The 22,855-nt window shown below is 41.2% G+C and overlaps 1 protein-coding gene across 7 annotated transcripts in view; it reads right to left on the bottom strand.

Annotated features, from left to right (window-relative positions):
• NEK7 (NIMA related kinase 7) overlaps positions 1–18,529 on the bottom strand; it is a 90,927-nt gene extending 72,398 nt beyond the window's left edge. Inside the window, exons 1-2 of one of the 7 annotated variants that reach the window (XR_011325805.1) lie at positions 18,060–18,529; positions 3,377–3,461 (exon numbers count right to left, since the gene is read on the bottom strand). Coding sequence is in view for 4 of the 7 variants with exons in the window: in XM_069789379.1 (XP_069645480.1) it covers positions 3,377–3,433 (57 nt within the window). In the remaining 3 variants the exon portion in view is untranslated. Of the gene's footprint in view, positions 1–3,376; positions 3,462–9,421; positions 9,585–17,407; positions 17,796–18,059 lie in introns of those variants that run through there. The other 6 variants (XR_011325804.1, XM_069789379.1, XM_069789376.1 and 3 more) reach the window with 6 other exon arrangements.
• Positions 18,530–22,855: the final 4,326 nt, after the last annotated feature.

Here is a 22,855-nt window from a genome sequence, read left to right as displayed (position 1 = left end):
CCAGAGGGTCATGCTGCCATCCAGAGGGACCTCAACAGGCTGGAGAAATGGGCTGACGGGAACCTCATGCAGGTTAGCATAGGGAAGTGCAAAGCCCTGCACCTGGGCTGCAATAACCCCACGCACCAGTACATGCTGGGTGCTGACCTGCTAGAAAACAGCTTTACAGGCCAGACCCTGGGGTGCTAGTGAACACCAAGATGAACATGGGCCAGCAGCATGTCCTTGCAGCAACAAAGGCAAATGGTGTCCTGGGCTGCGTTAGGAGTGTTGCCAGCAGACGGAGGGAGGTGATCCTCCCCCTCTGCTCAGCACTGGTGGGACCACACCTGAAGTACTGTGTCCAGTTCGGGGCCACCCATACATAGACATACTGGAGAGAGTCCAGCAAAGGCCCACTAATGATCAGGGCAATGGAGCATCTCATATGAGGAAAGGCTGAGGGTGCTAGGAACACCCAGCCTAGAGATGAGAAGGTTCAGGGGCGATCTCATCAATGCATACAAATACCTGAAAGGAGGGCGATAAAAGACAGCACCAGGCTCTCTTCAATGGTGCCCAGTGACAGGACAAGAGGCAACAGGCACGAACTGAAACACAGGTTTTGTCTGAACATTGTGAAACACTTTTTCCACTGTGAGGGTGACTGAGCACTGGCACAGGCTGCCCAGGGAGGTTGTGGAACCTCTGTCCTTGGAGATATTCAAAAGCAGTCTGGACATGCTCTTGGGAAACATGCTCTAGGAGACCCTACTTGAGCAGGAGGGCTGACGACCTCCAGACTTTCCTTCCAACTTCAACAATTCTGTGATTTTGTGAAATGGTGTTTTCAGATTAATTGGGGCTAAACCATTATACTGTTTAGCTAGATATTCTCATGCTCCTCATCAACAATTTTTAGTGATTAGGGTAATTTAATTTGCTATGAATATGAGCATATATTTATACAATACAATGACCAAGAGAATTAGAAGGGATTCACAGGTTTATCAAAACCTGACACACAATTCTTGATAAATCATTACCTCACCTGTTGCTCATGACCTGCTGTATTTTCAATTTCAGTTCTTGCTTCTCCTAAATGTATCAGTAATTAGTACAGTAACCTCTTCTCATTACTAGTTGTCATGGTTTAACCCCAGCCAGCAACTAAGCACCACGCAGCCGCTCACTCACTCCCCCCCATCCAGTGGGATGAGGGAGAAAATCAAGAAAAGAAGTAAAACTCATGGGCTGAGATAAGAACGGTTTAATAGAACAGAAAAGAAGAAACTAATAATGAGAAGGATAACACTAATAAAATGACAACAGCAATAATGAAAGGATTGGAATGTACAAATGATGCGCAGTGCAATTGCTCACCACCCGCCAACTGACACCCAGCTAGTCCCCGAGCGGCAATCCCCTGTTCCCCCCAGTTTCTATACTAGATGTGACGTCCCATGGTATGGAATACACCGTTGGCCACTTTGGGTCAGCTGCCCTGGCTGTGTCCTGTGCCAACTTCTTGTGCCCCTCCAGCTTTCTCGCTGGCTGGGCATGAGAAGCTGAAAAATCCTTGACTTAGTCTAAACACTTCTTAGCAACAACTGAAAACATCAGTGTGTTATCAACATTCTTCACATACTGAACTCAAAACATAGCACCGTACCAGCTTCTAGGAAGACAATTAACTCTATCCCAGCTGAAACCAGGACACTACCATAAGCATGCTCCATTAGCAAAGAAATCCATAAGAATTAAAGTATATATCTGGCTCACAGGAAAAACAATTTGGATTAACATGACGAGAACATCACTGAATGACTATTTTAGTATTACACTGGCAATATGACTATCAGAGCATGCTTGCTCCCCTTGAAATACAGAACAGTCAATATGCTGATGCAGGTCCAGCTCAGATCCACAAACCCAAAACCTTTCGTCTCAAGAAAAATCAAATCACAAAAATCATGCTTAGTGCAGCTTAAACAGTAATTGATTTTAAAAAATAATAATGAGATACAGATTATGAAAATCCTTGACAGTTAATCAAAGCTGACAATAAAGTGTCTAGTTGATTACAGCAGTATTGGTTTTAGGTCTGTCCTTAGTTTACCACAGAGGAAACTGGTTATCTGTAGATGAGCTATATGACTTGGAACAGTAAAACTAGAAGCATCTTACTAGTATGAATTCATAAACTGAATTTGTAGGTTAAAGTAATATTCCTAAAATTGAAACAGTCCTCAAATAATTGATTCTGTGAATCAGAAGCAGGTATTCAAATACTCAGAAGATAGACAAGGAAATCAGAAACCTGTTTGTAGTCAGCAAACAGAAAACATAGGAAGGTTTCCCAGAAATACAGAAAGCTTCATCAGCTGTGTTCTGTTTTCTCTTCAGTCAGGAAAGAAAAAAAAACTGTAATAATACTGGGCACCCTTCATGATATTAATAGTATGAATTTTGTTTTTTGTATTTTTTTGAAATTACAAATGTATTTTCTCAAAATATCTGTATGCATAGCTACGCATTTGCCTTAAATTTCTAACTGTTTTGCACTGGTATAAATGCTACTAAATCCAGATTTTTTTGTTATCACAATGCTATAATAAAAACACTGGAGCTAAGATTATTGCTGTTGTTGTATATTTACTGAATTTCACAAGCTAGAATTCACTTTACTTTTTATAAAATAAAGGGCACAAATTGCCCTATCACCTATGCTGTTAATAAGAAAATTACAAAATTTAGGTTCCAGCTCTGTAAAGAACTGTCCGGCTTTTACTTTGGAATGGTTACCACAGGAAATATTTAGGGTATTCCTCTACAGGCTCTTGCATTCTCTTCAAAGAATTACCTCCTAAAAATGTCAAAAAGCAACATCCCAATATTAACTCTTATCAATCTTTATCCTTTTGTTTCACACCATCATATCAAAAACTAAATTTCTTCTGCATCTTCTTTCTAGCAGAACTACAGCTACTGGGAATTTCTCTTACCTGTTTCAACAGGCAATGGCACTAATTCATATAATATCACCATCAGGAAGCATAAGAAGAGAAATTTGAAGTAAACAGTCTGAAATAAATATGGTATTTCTAATACAATTTTAAAACATAGTGTTTAACAGCTCACCATTTCTCAGGAAAACAACTGTCTTCATCTTTGCTTCCTACTCCGACTCCAATTGAAACAGTAGGAGGCAAAAATGAAAATAATTATTTTCTATGAAATGTAGGACTTCAATTAATTTCAAGATCACCAGAATACACTCTATCTGTTCACAGCTTCTTTGTCCCCACAAGAAGTAGTGTTTTCTAATTTCTCTCTTCTTCTATTTAAGAAATGATAGCATCCAGTCTTGAGTAACTGTTAAAAAAAAAAAAAGTACCTGTGGCTGAAATGGTGGAGCAGTAGGCCCCTGCATGCCTTGTGACTGTTCATCCATTCTATCACGTAAAAGCGTCCCTTATGTCCTGAAAAGGGAAATACAGTCATTACACTGTAATTCAATCTGTATTTATGATCAATGAACATCAGCAAAAGAACTGAAGAATTAATTTTCTCATTCACATGCTTCAGTTTACAAACATTTAACTATTCCAGCCCTGCACTGTTTTGGGAAGGACTTTTTCTTACGTTTAGCTGTTCTATAAAACGAAATACATCATTATACACATCTGAATTTATTATTAGAAGATGGGCATTAAACTACTTGAGCCAGACTAATTGTTTTGTCTGATAAAAACTGCATCACCCCATTGTTCTTTAGAGGCACCAACCACTTGTTTAACTACACAGATGTCTGCTGGCCAGTACCTCAGACCTATGGGCAGCATGGGAAATAGCAGATCAGCAGGAAAGTTGTAACTGCTGCATGCATACTGTTTATGTTGCATTAAGTTATCTGTAGATTTTAGGGAGTATGCAAGAGTAGTTCCATCTAAAGAGAAAAAAGCTAAACATGTACACTCATTGCATTCTGACAAGCTAGCTAAGAGGGCTTTGAGATACCATATTAGGAGCACAGCCTCTATTCCCAACTATGAACCTCTCATATCCCATCAAAAAGATGGGAGGAAAGATGCCTGCCAAGTTCCCTAGATAGAGACACAAGGCTTTCACCAATAAAAAGGGTTGCAAAATGTGCGGAATCATTATTAGGAAGAACAGGAGAGACAAAAATGCAAATGCTCACAAGGCTTTTTTCTCAGCTAAGCAAATCCTTTCTTAGGCTACACGACATTTTGTTGAGTGGGAGCAGGTGCAGCACCCAGTTTTATTGGTGCCTGTGAGGGCCATCTCTGCTCAGATGAAGACAACAGGAAGTTCACCAGCAGCTTCGAATGCAAACAATGAAATAAGCTTTTATACAAATGAGAGGCAAGGCCTGAAAAACTTTTTCATCACACAAACACAAAGTGTTTCTGCCTATTACCTGGTGAAACCGGCTAAGGCCTTCAGAGGAACAAGAGTCATGTGCCTGACTGGAAAACTATTCTTCCTTTTCAATTATTTATTTATTTTCTTATTTCCTCTTCCAAATCCTAAAAGTTCTAGAAATGGCTTGACATAAAACACTTTCCTGATACCTCTTAATCTTTAACATCAGGAAATTTCTTGTGATAAATTTATTCTGATAAATCTATATACTTCAAATACTGCAATCGTCCTTCTGCACACAGAGCTACTTATGTTTCACAAACCTTTTTTTAGAATAAGTAAAAATTTTGCAAGTAGCATTTAAGTTCAGCATGAAAGCCTACAATCTACTCTCTGTAAAAACACACACAAAAATCAATCTCCTCAATAATTTCTTTAGAGAATATTAAAAAGGTTAGAAATAACTCCCAACAGAAAGCAGCAAACCTTAGAAACGTTTTTCAAAGCCCGCTGCAAAATATTTAAGAAACTCTAACAAATAGCTTGTGTTCATTCTTACAGCATCATTGTGATTGTCAATAGATAAAATAATCACAAAGCAGTTTTGCAAAGTTTCTCAATATACTGCCCTAGCATATTAAACAGTGGATTGGACGCACAAAACAAATCATTAGTGATCTTTCACTCCCCCATCTAAAGCAGTCACCCCACGCCATTCCAGTACCATTAGCTATTTGTAACACCAAACCACAGCCATCCTCCAGAGCAACTAAGGGCCCCCACAGCTTTGCCTTCCTATCCTTAGTACTCCCATATAAAGCATACAGTTTGAGACTTTCTGTTGTTTTGCCTGAGTATTAGGTGTAATTAATCCAAAGATAAAAGAGATCTGAAAAAAGCAATTTCAGGCAGGTCAAGAGGAAAAAAAAAAAAAGAAAAAAAAATCAATTATCAAATTGAGGTGAGAGGCAGAGAAGAGGATGTAAGAATTGCAAAGCTTTGTAAGACTGTCAGAATGAGAATCGCGAGAAAAGGGGAAACAGCAGATACATGCTGCACGCCGCTGGCTAAGCAATTTTTCAGCCAGCCCTAGGACATCAATTTTGACACTTCCTGCAAGTTCTATAACATCTCCCATACAACCTCCCCACCAAGGCAAGAAATCATAACACAACACTGAAAATTAAACTGTTGTCACAAAACTGCAACTAAATTCCCCAGATAGTTTCACAGGGTTTTATGCAGTTGCAAGTTCTAGGGGAGGAATGCATGGCAATCTTAAGGAATCTTCTGCTAATTTCTTGCTGTAGAGATCTTTCTATCACTGCCAAGATGCTACAAATTCTTTTCTGAAGTGCTATTTTAAAGAGTCTTTATAAGAATTTTAATCTTTTCGATAGCATCAATATTTCTACTGAAAATTTTGCAGCGTGTTTTACTAATATGTTTACATATTGAAGACTGTTGACCATGTAATGCACCAATAGGTAATTCTTATGGGTCACAAACACTTGTTTCAAAATCCCTGGGGAAAGAAGTAAATACAAAATTCTTTATCCTCTATTGCAGACATTTATCCAAGGTTAATGAAATCTAAGCTGAAATGTTTAGATGATGTATGTTGACTCAGGAACTATACAATCCATTCATCTTGTCTGAATGGTCAGAGGCACTGACTGGAAGTGTTTGGGAATTGGGGGGGGGGGGGGGGGGGAGCGGGCATTTGTTTTTTAATTTGGGGAAAGAGTAGAAAGAGGAGAAGTCATTATCATTACCACTGCCAGTGTTTCTGCCCTCTGTGGCCTGGTTTTATAATAAAAGCAAGTAAACTAAAGAGGTAACAAATGTTCTACCATAGGAAGCATGGAAGATTTATTAACTTGTGAATTTGTTGTCGCTTTTGCAGAGGAAAGGCAGAGATCAGTATTTTCTGTCCATATATGGAAGTTCTTTTATTTTTTTTAACTTGTTTTTGTCTTTGAAGACTGCATGATAGATTCACATTTTAGAGTAATTTGGCATTTTGATCATACAAAATGCCAAGGATGCAAAATGAATCTTTTGTACTGTTTGTCAACATAAATAAGTATTAGATTTTGCTGCTTGAAGACTGTTTTCACAGTGAGGCATGCCTCTCACCTTGATAATACACTCCAGAGGTCAAAACACAGTGGTATAATATTTATCATCTTTAAATTTAAGATTGAGACAATAATTATTACTCTTCCAAAGATGGTTTTCAAGTTCTAATTTATGGTGAAAAGACACTAAAAATACTGCCAAAGAGTCATCGCTTGTTTAAAATTGAAAAGCGAATAGAAAACACATCTAAATGTGACACGTCTATCACCTCTTTAAACAAGCAATACAATGACCTTCTGCAAATCCATCACCATGATATACTTTGGTTCATGGAAAACAGACAACAGATGAAGTGAGAGGCGAGCCAACTATACCACCACCACTCAAAACTTCCAAAGTGCCAAACATAACTAACATTTTTAAATGCTCTCACACTGATCATGTAGGAGGAAAGGACTCCTTGCCTTCACCATACCACTCACAAAGATAGGAACAATGAAAGACTCTCTGAATCATCTATGTTGCAAAGATGACTTTCATCATTTTGAAGATGAAATCATTTGGATTCAGACCAGCCTGTATACGATAGCAATCACAGGAACACAAGCACATACACTAAATCTTATATTCCAGTTACAGTTGCTAATACTTTGCAGGTATGAGAAGACTTGGTTAATGTCGTGGTTTAACCCCAGTCAGCAACTAAGCACCACACAGCCGCTCACTCACTCTCCCCCCATCCAGTGGGATGGGGGAGAAAATCAGGAAAAGAAGTAAAACTCCTGGGTTGAGATAAGAATGGTTTAATAGAACAGAAAAGAAGAAACTAATACTGAGAATGGTAACACTAATAAAATGGCAACAGTAGTAATAAAAGGATTGAAATGTACAAATGATGCGCAGGGCAATTGCTCACCACCCGCCGACCGACACCCAGCCAGTCCCCGAGCGGCGAATCCCTGCCTCCCACTTCCCAGTTCCTAAACTAGATGTGACATCCCATGGTATGGAATACACTGTTGGCCAGTTTGGGTCAGGTGCCCTGGCTGGGCATGAGAAGCTGAAAAATCCTTGACTATAGTCTAAACACTACTGAGCAACAACTGAAAACATCAGTGTTATCAACATTCTTCACATACTGAACTCAAAACATAGCACTGTACCAGCTACTAGGAAGACAGTTAACTCTATCCCAGCTGAAACCAGGACAGTTAACTACTAGTATTTCGATCTTTGTCTTTTTCAGTTGATCGTAACAGTAGGTGGCACCTACATTCCAAGGATGCAGGATGAAGTACCTGGGGATACAGACACCACCACCAATTTTTCTTTTGAAATTGAAATTGCATAGCAACTCCTCTAACTGACACTATTTACTCCACGCACAGAGTCCACAAGACAGCAAAAGGAAGTCAAATCCTCACCAGTAAGTAGGCTATCAAACTGCAACTGCCTGAATTGGGAATAACACCTTTTCCTTCCTTCATATACAGGCCTCACTGTCCTTACTCACTTTCTTAGTGGCCACCTGTGAAAGCTCTGGGATAGATTGTACAAAGATACAAAGTAGCCCAAAATGCAAGGGTGCATTCCTACACCCCAACAGAAGCTCAGGTCCCACAACCAGCACTCAGCTTTCCAGGTGGTTTCCACCAGCCTGCTAGAGAAGTGGGACTACCCATAACTGTTAGTGAAATCAGAGCAGAGGACCTACTCCAGAACAGGACCCAGAGTTCATCACTGACATTTCACTGCAATATATTTTAAAATACCATTTTTTAAAGATTCATAGGTCAAAGTCCATAAACCATTCAAACTGAAACACATTTCACAGTATTCAGGCAATAATGTTATTGCTTTACAGTTCTACAACAAAAAAAATACAATGCTTTCCTGTAGAAAACATCATTAATAGTCTCAATGATACATAGTTTCCATTAGCTACATGCTATACACTTGTTTATTAATTTTGGATCTTAAGTGGGGACATTTAATAATCGATGTCAAAGAAGAAACAGCTACATTTAAAAACAGTATATACTAAAAACAATATTCAGAGTGTTACAGTTCTGCTGAGAACCTGAAAATCTTGCTCTTTTTTTCTGCAGAATATAGATATAACTACTCTACATAACTGTTAACACAGAGAAAGATGAAGATACACTATTCACAATGTACTACTGATCAGGCACACGGTCGCTTTAGTTGCTGTTCACAAACGATGGAATGTACTATGTTTACTTCTGGATTACACCATCAATTAAGGCAGGTATTTTTAGTTTTTAAGTACAACCATAATTTAGTTAGGTTAGAGCCAAAGCCCTCCAGAAACAACTACATACTCCTTACTTTTTGGTGTCAAGTTAGATTCTTCAGTATCTAACATGGATTTAAAATGACAAATTTTAGATCCCTAAACTTTTCAGCTATCTTTACTAATGAAGTTCAAAGATAAGGATCATCCTCAGCTGAGAAAAAAACCCACATATATTAAGACTAGTTTCCATATAAGGATACAGGCTGAAGGAATATTACCATTTGCTTATATCACATGTTGACTCTCAGCTACCCAAAAGCACAATTTAAACCCAGGTAAAACATTCAAATAGTTACCCTGGTTGAAACTAAAAGAACTGTGCTCTGGAAACAAGGGGTTAGATTTCTAAATGCCTTACTGAATATCCAAAACACAATTACCCAACCCACCACACCGGTGTTAATCCCAGCATGCCAGTAATGCCAGGGAGCCCCAGCATGCCGGTCCAATTCCAGCTTTGCTCTCTGTCACCTGGAAAGCCATGCTGACATAACCACAACTCTCAGCTCCGAGATCAGAACTACATACCTTTTGGGAGGAGATAAACTTTAGACTCAGCAATAACAGCTTGGCCCTTAAGCTTGATGTGAGCAGGTTAAGAAACAGCCATCCTACTGGTTTATAAAACATACTGCCTTAAGAGTCATTCTTTACCTCTTTAAGGCAAAAGGTTGGCCACTTGGAGGGATCTGGCTTGCTGGTCAAACCTGGCCCACACTTTGTCAGGTAACCAACACTGATCAACACTTCAGTGCCCACTCAATGCTGGCATCCAGGGTGCAGGTTGCAGTTTACAAATTTTCAAAGTGATTTTAAAGGCAGGGGCTCAGGACACACACAGGGAAGATCCTGGATGAAACAAGAGAATGTCAGTAGCTGTAAACCGAGCATCCCAACTTTATCATTCACGTTACATTAAATGACAGCACAGCTATGAGTTTTCCAAATAGGAACCCAGAAGTCATATCCAATAAAGCAAACCAACTTGGAACGTGAATCTATCGTTAATTCTTTAACATTAAAATGTAATTTTTTTCCTGGTGCTCTGTATAAAACATTGAACAGGAAAAAAATGCATAAATTTTGATGTTATAATAGAAACATTTTACTTGCAAAGTGAAAGTCACTTCAGTTTCATAGACAATATTTTCAGTGCATTGCTAAAGACCAGGAAATACTTAGAAAACAACAGCCCACATATGGTACCCCAAAAGCAGCTCTCAGAACGCTGAGATGTCCAAAGTCTTTACATACTTCCTGTATCTGAATACCTCCAAAAAGCACAAGAAAACCAAGACCCCCAGCAGTTTACCTGAAAGTCTGCTCTCTTCAAATTGGTTTTGTTGCGGTTTCCCCCACATATCAGAATGAAACTGGAAAGATGAAACTCAAGTGGGTTGTAGTTTAAGTGCTAAAATACATTTCAAGAAGTTATTCATCCACCTTTATACCACTGGCGGTCTAAACTCAATATTTAATATGGGTATATTTAACATGAGTGGCAGGAGATTCTAACTGGAAAAAACAAATTTCCAAATAATAGCAATGGCAGCACAGGACATACATAGTGTCTCTTCAGTAAATTATTCCTGACTTAACACAGACCATTAAAATGAAATCTGGTTAAATACACCCACATTACTATGCCATCCGTTCATAAAGTTACACACTCAGCTTAAAAGACAGCTTTAGAAATTACAAAATAATGCTGAAACACTTTAAATATTTAAAAATAATAGCTAATCAATGCCTTTCCATTAACCATCATGATCTGTGACTGGTCATGCTCCTGCCCAGCCCACATTGTCTATTTCTCAAAAATACTAAACTTTTTATCCATCTGCTGTTAATCACAAATTACAAGAACCATACAACGCACAACATAATGTTGTCAATGAAATATTACAGTGAGTTATTTAATTTAGAGTGCTGTAAAGTTGCTGATTATTTAAACTACTTATTCAATGAACAAATATTTGATATATGCCCAATAACTACCATACCAGTTTATTTTTCTCATTCTGTGAATAGGTAAGGTAGATGTACACATTAGTAAAGCGAAATGCATTTAAGCTGACACTCACTTGAACTCTGCCAAGACAATCAAGACCTTAATTGGCAAGGTATAAAGCAAACTCAAGACTGGAAGACCAAGTTAATCACTAGCACAGTAAAATATGTCATTTATTCCAATTAGTACACATATATACACACACACATATTATATATATATGCACAATAATATATAAATATGCACACACATATATACATGTGTCTCTGTGTATTTATAGATTATGCATATATACCTATGTGTGCGTACACACAGAATATTTACTATTAGCTGATAGTGGTAAAAATGAAGTATTTGCTTCACATTGTCAAAAAAAAGAGTCTTCTGAAATGTGAAAAATACATACTCATTTGTATAATTTTCTGCAGAAGCATCCACTTCAGAGAAAAGTTATATTTGCAACTTTTAAAGCACTGGAAGTGACTGAATATAGATGCATATACAGAAGAAGGATTAGCCTTAATTTCAGAAACAGCTTCTAAAAGCCTTTGATTTTTTAATACGCTGCCAAATCAATACTCCCCACAGGATGGCAGGACATTCCTCTCCTCTGTAGGGACAGCCTTGAATGTGGACAACACAAATTCTCATCTCTTGTTAATATACGAGTAGCTATCATCTGTCTATATGGAAATAACTAATACTGAATTTTTCAACAAGCTTATGTCCAAATTCCCTACTCATGGGCGGTCCAGTCAAAGAAGACAAAACACACACAGATAGTTAAGCTGAGTTAAGAGTTGGTTTTAGCAAGAGCAGAAGTAACCATACACAAATAAAATCTACTTACAGAAAAGTAAGGGAATATACGAAGAGTTTGTATGCAATTTCCTCATCCATTCGACCCAACTTATCGGGGATATTTTCATTCCAACCCTGAAAACACATGCCAGTCACTGTCATTCCCCAACTACTAAGAGTTCGCTCTCTGTCAGCGCTGACTAGACGATGAAAGTCCAAGCTCTCCTGCTTCACAAGTCAGCTTCCCTTCCTCTTCATTCATTTGCACAATTTAAGTTAGATTTTGTTTACTTCTCGCTCTCCATTTCAATTATGTCGTCACTCAAGCAGATTGCTTATCTTGCAAGGTGCTCCCAAAGGATTGTACATGCACTGACTTGCCCCTTTTTGAACTGTTTGTTATTTCATACAAACTGCAGAAGAAACAGAACTGAAACTGCTCATGCAGCAGGCTTCTACATTTTCATTTAACTTCTATTCACCTGGAAAGAAATTTGATAACCCATTTCTTCATACTAAATACCCAGTTATAAAGGACACAGGTGGATCATGATCATGTCACAGTGAAAAGTTTTGCAGGGAATGAAGTATCCTATCTAACCACAATACTGTCAAGTAAGCAAGTCCTCAGCACACATCACCCTCCGTTGTGCTACTGCCTCGGTAAGGATGCAGTTCTAAGACAGCATGAACTGATTATGTGACACTGCTGCTTCCCCTGCCTTCAGCCATGCCTTCCAGACCCTCTTCCTTCCAGTGGGGCTCCAGTGGCTACCCAGACTGCTGGTAAGGTAATGAAACTAGATGAAAATTAACCTTGACAAAAAGTCACTTCTTTCCAGTTCAGTTCCCTGAATTGTTCCATTGCAGAGACATGGACATAACTGTGATGGCAAAAGACAGAGGGGAAGACATAGCTGAGGGTGGAGCAGCCCCAACTGAGAGCAGTTAAATCTATTATCAAATTACATTTCTAACGTGAAATTATACAAGCCAATCTAACTGCTCAGTGACACCACAGGTCTGTCTTTCTCTCCCACATGATCCTGCATAGCCATCTTTAACTCTTTGGACTTTTTGCTGAGGTGATTTAATTCCCTAATGCAGCTGGGTTTATGTTCTGCAACCAGTAAGCTGAATCAATGCATACAGGAGTCTGCTGAGTGCCAGAGAATAAGTAGGGGAAGTTCAAAGATGGGAGATGTAGGAAGGGGATTGTAGAAGAAACAGAACATCTCCCTTCTGGCAACAGCACGCTAGTACATTAGCTCACACTTCATTTGACTTTATCCTTAGGTAGGGAACCTAACAAGTACTTAAACTCAAAATAGCTATGACAGGAAGGCAAGAGCCAGCATAGAGAGAAGGTAATTTATTCAACACCAAGCCAAGAGTTTTGTCAACAAAATACTGTACAGGAAAGTAGAAATAGCAAACAAAATAAATGGAAGGAGAATAAACCAGGGCAACAAGTCAAACTGGAAAAAAATAAAGCAAATATTTTCAGAGAGAGGAAGCTAAGACATCATTTGGAAACCCTTAAAACCCCAAAACCTTGCAACTCCAGTATGCAGAGAGGCAGGAGACCCTTCCCTAACAAAGGGATGGTTTTAAATGCATCTGTAAAAATAAATTATTCATAAAGAGATGCTGAAGAGATTTACTAAAAGTGTAAACAGCTGAGCTTCATACAAGAGTTTAAAAAGACACAGGACAAATTAAAAGTCTGGAAGCATTGTCAGACAAACCCGTTATTGCTATGCACAAGGGAAAAAACACCCAGTTTGGAAGGCTGGCTACATACAACTGTACCACAACCATGGCTGATAATGTCCCCATCACTCCAGGTGAAGTAAAACACACTTAACAATAAATTCTGCATAATCCTTAAAGAAATATCTAAATATCTTAGAAACCAGTGCAAGACAACAGCTTGTAATATCATACTGCAGGTGTTAGATGCACATTCGCAAGCTGAAAAAATAGATCTGTACTATATAGTTTAAAATCTGTACTACCCCAAAGATGATGAAATGAATGAAGCACTATACAGAATCAGAAGAGAAACACCAGCCATATTTAACAGGCTTTCTGTGATCCTCTGACTAGCATTACCTTTGAGTCATGAAACCACGCATGACAGTAGCAAGCAATCCAGGATCCCTGGGTCCAGAAGCAAAGCAGCTAGCAGCCAGCACACTCACTTCAGAAGCAGGCCAACACTCAAGTTCACAGCTGTTTCTATGTTTTACATTAAACCACCACTGGCTAAAACATGCAAGACCCATTCCTGGTTTTGGAGCATCCTCAATGACTAGCTGTACAGTAAGTGCTCTATTTGCAGGCTGCTCGCTGCTCCTCTTCTGAAGTTCACCTTATCTCCATGAACTTCACAAGCAACCCACATACCTAACACATGTGCCGAATTTCGGTCAGGGCAAGTACTGGAAGTTAACTGCTGCAAAGACAACTCCTTTTTTGGATCTGCTCTCAGATGAGGACAAAAAGGGTAAAGAAGAAGGGCCTCTACAGGATAGAATGCTATGCATTTTCCCACCACCAGTTTTTACTTACTTTAGAATTAGCTTTAAGTTCACCTGTGATATTTTTGCCTTCCAGCTTTCAAGGAATCAATAATTTTGTAAACTGTATACAGCAATGACAGAAGATTAAAATGAACTGAAAAAGATTGTTTCATCAACACTTCACAGCACATAATTCAAACCTCTCCCAAAGATTTCAGCAAGGATCTAATTTACAAGCTTTACATGTACATTTACGACATTGTAAAGTAATTAATCTGGTCCAACACAGATCTAGCTATTAAATAAGACAGCAGTAACTTCGTTATAAATCATTCCAAGCAGATTAAAGCAAAGAGGCTTGAATGCAAACTCCCAAATGACAGATGATGCAATTAGTCTATTTACTTTGTCACCTATAATCAATAGTGAGAAGTCAATAATATCACAAGATTAACTACGTGCAATCAGGTCTTAACGTGATTGTTCATAGTATTTTCTTACAAATTCCTCTTTTTAATGCCTTGTTGAAAATTTTATAACAAATTTCCTTACATAAGCATGTGTTCTGTTTGCCCAACAGGGAATAAGGGTACTTGAAATATACTGCATATTTTCTAGCTACAGAAATCATGACTGAATCACAGTTATGTTTCACATGCCAGCAACAAACACACAGGATTATCTTCACCAGAGAAGCAACTCATTTTAATAGCATTGCTTCTCTTCAGCTTAACTAACCTGACAGGAAGAGTCCTTTTAATACTTACTAAAAAGGAAACGGGTAGTGATGTTGTACTTCACTCTAGGGCTGAGTTCCTTCCTGTGTGGCCGGGGGGGTCAAATGGTGATAAATACAGCAAATCAGTGCTTTAAAGGCTGCCCTTATCACCACTTTGGTATTTTGGTCAGTTATTTTCATCTCTGTTGCAAAGCACATGGAACATAGCTAGACCAAACAAACTTTCTGGAAATTAGTCAGTTAACTCATATGACTATCCATAGTATTAACCTGTACAAGATAATCCCCCACTACACATCATTCCTAAGCACTGCTCCTTGGGAATCAGGAGGAACTTTTGGATAAGCCTCAAATAATCAAAAAAATTCCTTTGGAGGTAGAGAAGAAGTTACTGCAGTTTGGCTTTTCCCAGGAGACTTTCCAAGGTAACATGAACTCATCCATTCAGCACAGATGTTTGGAACAACATCAAACTTCAGAAAGCAACAAGGCATTTATGGTGATACAACTGAATGTAGGGCTAGTGTAAATGCAGGATATTGTACTAAGTTTATTAAATATGAGGGGGTTTTGCATGCATGAACAAATGGCCTCACCAAATTGTCTCTGTGGACAAATATACTGGACTGGCTATGTTTTGCAACTGAGCTCAACTCTGTTGCAGAAAAAAAAAAAAGGTATGGGTGGGCTATATGGCTCTATCTTACAATTCAGAAGATATCCCAGGTCACACAATGGCCTCACCAAATTGTCTCTGTGGACAAATATACTGGACTGGCTATGTTTTGCAACTGAGCTCAACTCTGTTGCAGAAAAAAAAAAAAGGTATGGGTGGGCTATATGGCTCTATCTTACAATTCAGAAGATATCCCAGGTCACAGTAAAATGAGCAACTGACTTCTTGTACTCTATTTTTCATTTGAGTTTCTCATACCCTCACAGGCCTTCAGATTTTTTTCTTCTTTGGAAACAAGTTTCTATGGTGGGGATGAGATTCTACTTGTCTAATTCTTGTAGATCCTAGAAGACACTGTGATAAGTCAACCAAAAAAAGATTTTTAGGTGGCTAGAATTCCTTAATTTGTTCTCAAGTTTTTTTTTTTATTCCAATAACTGTTATGTTGAACACAAGATATCTGTGACAAAGGCAGTATCTCTACCCTTACAGTGAAAATCGCTAAGTGTGCTTTGAGAAGTCATCTACCCAAACTTCAGATATTTATATCTTCAAATTCTGAAATTAAAGAATAAGTACTGTTAATATAGTCTTTCTTCCACAAAAAAGGAAAAAAAACAAACAAATTTGGAGAGCTTTAAGTTCTTACTTTAGAGCTGTCAGACATTGCTTGTAAGTTCCCCTCTTTCCACAACATGAAAGTTTTCCTTCTTCTGCCTAAGTTTTTCACAGCCCACAAACTAATGACCATTTTCTACCGCATTTTATCTCTCTCAAGACAACCCAAGTCCCAACATGTCAAATACAGACATTTCTACAGCACTGCAACACTGAATTGCCTCCTAGATAGCCTTGAAAGTAAAATATTTTCAACTTCATTCTTCCTGATCTAGTGGAGCTGCAAATATCCACTTGACATCTAATCATCCAAAGTGTCTACCTTACAGATTAACGTATCATTCACTGTAATTTCTGCATCTCAAGCTTGTAATACAACTTTACACAGGAAATATATCCAGTACATTCAGCAAAATTACCATGCATGCGTGACCTTTCTCAAGATGCAATGCTGCCATTGCAAACCACTTCAAAGGTGGCAAAAGTTTATCATTCAGGTGGTGCAAGAAGTTAAAAAAATTAAGAAATAGTTTTTCCAATATCAAGAATCAAATATTTGTGCGATTTAATGCACACGCACACCCCTCATCATCTTTTAGGAGATGTAGGTTTAACATCCTAAGTAGTTTTACCATTCAAGAAGTGATGCTCCTCACGAAATGCAGAGCAAAACAAAGCACATTCCACCCAAAGAACAAGATTCTGAACTTCTGAATCTCAAAGCCAAGCAGGTATAGGTCTCACGGACAAAAAATGGAATTCGGGGCCAGTACTAGTATAACCGAGATTGGTAATTTACGCAAGGTAAACAGAAAAGCCGGGGGAACCCCAACAGATGGAGGATGCCTCACTTCCAGCGCTTCCCACTAGGCCTCAGCTCCTCACAGCCTCGTACAGCTACTGGCACCGCCACCGCCTGGGAGCCTCACCAGCCGATGCGGCAAGGCAAACCCGGCAGCCGTGGGAGAGAGCAGTGACGAGGACACGCAGGCACCTGCAAGAGGGGACCTGGCGGCCCGGCATCCCCCTCTGCCCTCCTGCCTGCCCCCGGCGCTGCTGGTGCGGTTCCCCTCAGCCGCCGGCGGCTGCCCGGGCGGGAGGGAACGGGGCAGAGGCAGCAGGCTGCCGCCTGGGCCGGTGGGCTCTCTCGACTCACTCCCACAGGGCCGCGGATCCCAGTGACGATGCTATTTTTACTGAGCGCTGTGTGAAAGCCTCCAGACTGGGCCGTCCCCTCGGCTGCCCCGCGGAGCATCCCTCCGACACCAACCTCCCAGGTGAGAGGAGGGCAGAGGAGCCTGGAGGAAACCCGCTGGAAACGACGAAAAACATCACGTAAAGAAGCTCGGCTTGCGGCACTAACTCGCAGTGCCCAGCCAGCGGCAGAGGCACGGGGGGCCGCGGCGAGCGGCACGACGGCCGGGCCGCACAGGCGGCCTGAGGCGCGCTGAGGTGGCCAGACGGCGCCGCCGGGCAGGGCCCCCGGCGGCCCGCTCGTCTCTCGACGGAGGCGGCCGTGCCCTCAGCGAGCTGCTTCCCCAACCACCCCCACAGCGGCCCGCCCTGCCCCTCAGGCCGCGGAGCGCCGGGCAGGCGGCGATACCCTCGTGGCGAGGGGCGGGCACCGCCGCGGCCCCGCCAGGGCCGGCCGCGGCCATGCCGCCCCCTCAGCGCGGCGCAGAAAGTTCCTCGCTCGCAGCCCCGCACCGCTCCCTCCCCCTGCGGCGGGCGGAGCGGCAGCTGCCGCGCCCAATGGCACTGCGAGCGAGAGCCCCGGCGACCAATGGGAGGAGGCGGGACCCCGGGCAGACGCCCGCACGGAGCGGCGGGGGGAGCGCCTCCAGGAGAGCGGCCGCGGCCGCTGGGACTCGCCGGGATCCCCCGCCCCGGCCCCGGCCCCGGCCCCGCGCCGCCCCGCTCACCGGGAAGCCTGGCTCCGCCTTCTCCTGGCGCGGGGGCCCGGAACCAGCCTCCTCTCCTCCCCGGCTTCTCAGGCGCGGGGCCGGGCCGGAGCTAGCCGCGGGCGCCTAGCGGGGCTCCTGGCGGGCGGCTCGGGCACCCGCAGCGGCCCCGACCTCCTCTCCGCCCCCTGCTGCTCCTGCCGGGCCCGTAAACATCCCGGCATCCCCGAGGAGGGAGGCGGGGCGGCCGCCGGGCCCCGCCTCGCACCGCCGCCCCGCTCCCGGCCGGAGGCGAGAGGGTCCGCCGGCAGCTGCAGCGGCTGCTCTCCGCCGGGCCCGCGGCCCGCTGCCTGCCGGGCGGCGGCAGAAGTTTCCCTCCGGCGCTGGGCAGCCGGGATCCCGCCGCGCTCCGCCCCGCCCCGCGCTGCCGGGCGGCCTCGTCCCACGGGGTGACCGGCGCTGCCGGGCACGGCTCCGGCCCGGAACGGCGGCGCTCCGGCCGAGGGCTTGGCTGGCAACCAGCTATTAAAGGCAGCGGGCGTCCAGCGCCCCGGGGCGCCGGCCAGCTCCCTCCGCCTCCGTGTATGCGGGGGAACGGCAGCTCGTTTGAAAGTTACTTGGCTTGTAAATGTTTTGAGACGGGGACCATTCATCTGACGCGTGTTTATACTGTCAAGCACAACGGGGCCTTCATCTGCGCTGGCACTGCAGTAATACAGCAATCACGGAAAGCGCAGCGCTCTCCAGGCAAAACCAGAAGCGTACGGCAGCAGGAGAAATACGAGCTCCGGCCTTAGACTGGTTCTTCTGCAGTTAGGTGAACAGCGCGGGTCTAAGGCTTTGGCCCAGCCTGCTTTGGAAAACACAGCGTGTCAAACAGCGTACTTTTCATTTTCTATAGAAGTTGTGATGCTCAGCCTACAAGACACTAGGCATTGACTGAGTGTATCAGCTGGAAGTGACTCAAAACTCCTTTTTGCTATGCTTCGAGAAATGAAAGTGACAGGAACAAAAAAGACCAGACTCTCGATGAGTCCTTTCCCACCAGCTTCTTCTACTTTTGCAACAGCACTGGAGTTAAGTAGATAAAAAGTACTGAATTCCAGAATACTAGTATTTTGCAGGTTCCTGAAAGTTTGGCGTGCTTCAGTCTGAGGAAAAGCAGTTAACTTCACGGAGATGAAGAGAGGTCTTAAGAACCAGTGATAGGGAGAAAGTATGAAAGCTGACCACAATTTCCCCAGTAATATTATGGATTACTGTGATCAAATAGCTTCTTCCTCAGGTGTGGAAACTCTGTAAAAGAGAGATCTCTGGCACTCCAGTGAGAAAACAGTAATTTAAAACTATCTTGAACTGGATTTACTTGTATTTTTTCTAAAGCAAAGTCTCAATTCTCACAAAGGTTGGGTTTGGTTGGGGTTTTTTTTCCCTTGTAACAGGTAAAGTTGTACTTGACTTAAGTCTCTTGCAGAATAAATTGGAAATGGGCCAGTGTGTCAGGGAAAAGTCTATTCACCTCCCTCTGTACAAAATTATACTATCTGCTTTTGAGGCAAACTTTTCAGCTTTGAGAAGTCTGCAGTGTATTTGGTGATACAAAGTCTAACAAAGTGAAAGGAATTTTTTTTTGTTGGCTCTCATTTCTCTGATGTTAACACATTTATTAGTCATTCTGCACATTTCTTCATTATTAGCATTGGGTTATTTGATGTCACTAGCCAAATACGGTGACAAGGTGACCACTCTGCCTCTGGAATCAGATATACCCTATAATCTTCCCTTTTGAAGTGCATTTTGTATTTCTTTAAAAAGTACAGTCCAAAAGAATAAACTGGAATCATGATTAAGAGGGTTTTTTTGGTGGATAAACTATCTTGCAAGAATTCCCTGAATTGTTTTCTTGTAAAAAGTGCAATACTTTAGGTTTCCCCACATACCAAAGAGTGAAAACTTGATAGATCTGCCATATAATGTTAAGAAGTTACTCAGTTAGCAATTCCACTAAATATTTTCCATCTCCAAAAGTCCCTTTAGTCTCAACCAGAAATTTAGTTGCATGAGACAGTCATGTATTTGCAAAACCTTTGCTAGAAAAAGGAGGGATTGATATTTGATGTGTAGCTGATCACAAAATATCAAGTCTTACTAGGTATCGGTTTTTTGCAAGTAAAGGCCATTACTACTATAGTATCCAGCTATTGCTGTTTTATAGGTTCTCTCAGATGGAAAATGAGCAGTTCACAATCACTGGGGGAGAATAGGGAGCATTTGAAGCTTTCTCTACATTCATACATTAGAAGAGAATAACCCAGAGTTTTTTCTCACTGTCTTCTTAATTTGACTGTATTGGGCTTTTTTGTCTTTCTTCCTATTTTTATATTCACTGAGCTTACTTACTTTCTTTTTCCTTGATTTTCTCCATGCTGTTATTTCACTGTACATTTCCATAATATTTTGGCTTCTCTGTTTAGTTGCCCGAATCCAACGGCTACTTTAGCGTGACATTACCAGTTGCTGCAGCATCTTCTCTTTCCTGTGTTCCCACCTTATCCTTCTTAGAGGATGGTTGTTTCCATTTCCTTATTGGCGTTTGAGAATCAGAAAACTTAAAAATGAAGAGGCTGCTTCAGATAATTAGTCCATCATCATAAGCTGGCAAAAAGTCTTTAATAGAAATGTAACTACAGTGTACCCATTAATTATAAATTTGCAAAGTGACAAATCTTCCACATGCCACAGAAGATTGTTTTCAGACCTCTGCTGTACAAATGTTTATTTATAGAAGGATGTTTTTCTTTGCTTTTCAATGCACATTTTCAGTTAAATAAATTAATCTAGTATTCTCTGTAATGGAGCCTTTGTATCAGACAGAATCAGAAAGGCAGAAGAGGCTCCAGAAGATCCAGTAGCCTTAGGGATTGTTAAGGAGCAGGCTTATCTCTGGCAAATGCTTCTCTTGGAGGCTGGAGGGCACACTGCCTAACCAGCTAGCAAAGGATTAGAGAAAATGGACAAAGACATGCTGGAATTAGGGATCTGTGAGGGAGAACATGGCTTGTTCCTAAGTCTTATCAACTCCTGAAGGTGTTGCCAGCAAATGCTCTACACCTGGAATCAAACAGGCCAGAGGCAGAAGGAATGAGGACCTCACTATTTGTGAATTGATGCTGCACTTCACTAGCCTTGCTTTTATAAATTTATTTACATATCAATATTAATTTAAGAAAGCTCCACTAGTCTTTTTCTGATCATTGAAATCTATATAATTGAAATCTGTAAATATATATAGCCTATAAATATGGCCAGGGTTCAAGGATATAAAAAATATCAAGTGATGACAAAGGATATTATTTGGAATGGCAATGTTACGCTTGGATTGTCACTGAACTAGAAAACGGTGTCCTTTGCCAGGACTAAGCTGCTGGACTTAAAATCAGCTAGAGTCTGTTAGGTAACAATATAAAAGTCAAATGGGAACTCAAATGTCTAGACCTGCTCCCCTGATGGTTCCTAACTTGCTCTCCACTATTATCCAGGCCTCTGTACATCTAGATGCTTGAGATGTTCACTAACAGAATAAACTTAAGACTCAGGAAAACTATAGATTTCAAAACGCTAAAACTTTTAGGCCAAAGAGCTCACTAGGACAGGGGAGGATGGGAATAGATGTCTTTGGGGTCACAGAGGTAGGAGCATAACGTAACAGCTCACTGGTTAACTATTCTTCAGGTTCTTCAAATCAATAAACTACAGGAAATTAATCAAAAGGAGCAGCTGCTTTAAGCAGCTAATTCCTTGAAGCCTGAAAATTCAGGCTTCAAGTTTCCCCTTTATCCTGGTTCTTTGTTACTAACAGTAGAAAGGCTAGAATAGCTGCCTGTGTGTGACTTGGTAGGGGAAATCAGAAAGGCTGTGAAGGCAGGAGTAAAGAGAGAGATCCATTATATCCACACTGGATAAATATTATGATAGGACCTTATGCAGAACTTAAGCTTTTAGATACATAATAAATCATTAAATGGAGCAATTCATCAGAGGAGCTTGGAGAACTCCTGATTTGGACTAAGCAGGGCACCAGAACTTTTTCAGAACTTTCATATCAAAGAACAGCTTCAGAATTTTGATCATTATATATTCAAATTCAACACCCTTGTAGAAGTGAAAAGGCCAAATAAATTTACCATAGCAACAGTGAATGTTGAAAAGAGGACTACGTAAGATCAAGGAAGTTTGTTAAAAGTAAATTAAAAGGAGTAGCCAAAGGGGAAAATTGCCTGTATTAGAATTTCTGAGTACGTATCTATTAACTATCAAAGCCAGTAAGAGGACCTCCAAAAGACTAGCAGCGCTCCACATGAAAATAAAGGATAGTATTAACAAAAAGGGCACTCCTAAAAAAAACTGTGTTCAGATGAGGAAAACAGAAAATAGCAAAACCTCTGGCAGGCTAAATGTAAAACTGTAAAAGGCAGACCAAAAGCATTTGAAGGAAAATGTTGGTAATGGTATGAAACTTTATTGTAAAACCTCTTCCAAATGCATTAGAAGCAGGAAGCCTGGTGTTGTAGACTTTGCAGGGCCCATAAATGATCATGATTTAAAGACAGAAGGATTCAACAAAGATAAGGATGGAGAAATTGTTTGCTTATGTAGATATCATGAGAGATTCCTACAGGGGAGCCCTTTATACCACACACACTTATGAGAGTTTTTGGAAAGGTATATGGAAATGGTGAGCTTGGATGATATAAGATTCCTGTACTTCAAAAAAACTTCTTGACAAATCTTCACTAAATCTTCTTAAAGAAATTAAG

This window comes from Haliaeetus albicilla, chromosome 8 (assembly GCF_947461875.1).
Source record: "Haliaeetus albicilla chromosome 8, bHalAlb1.1, whole genome shotgun sequence".
NCBI lineage: Eukaryota > Metazoa > Chordata > Aves > Accipitriformes > Accipitridae > Haliaeetus > Haliaeetus albicilla.
This window is presented reverse-complemented; position numbering and strand designations above follow the sequence as displayed.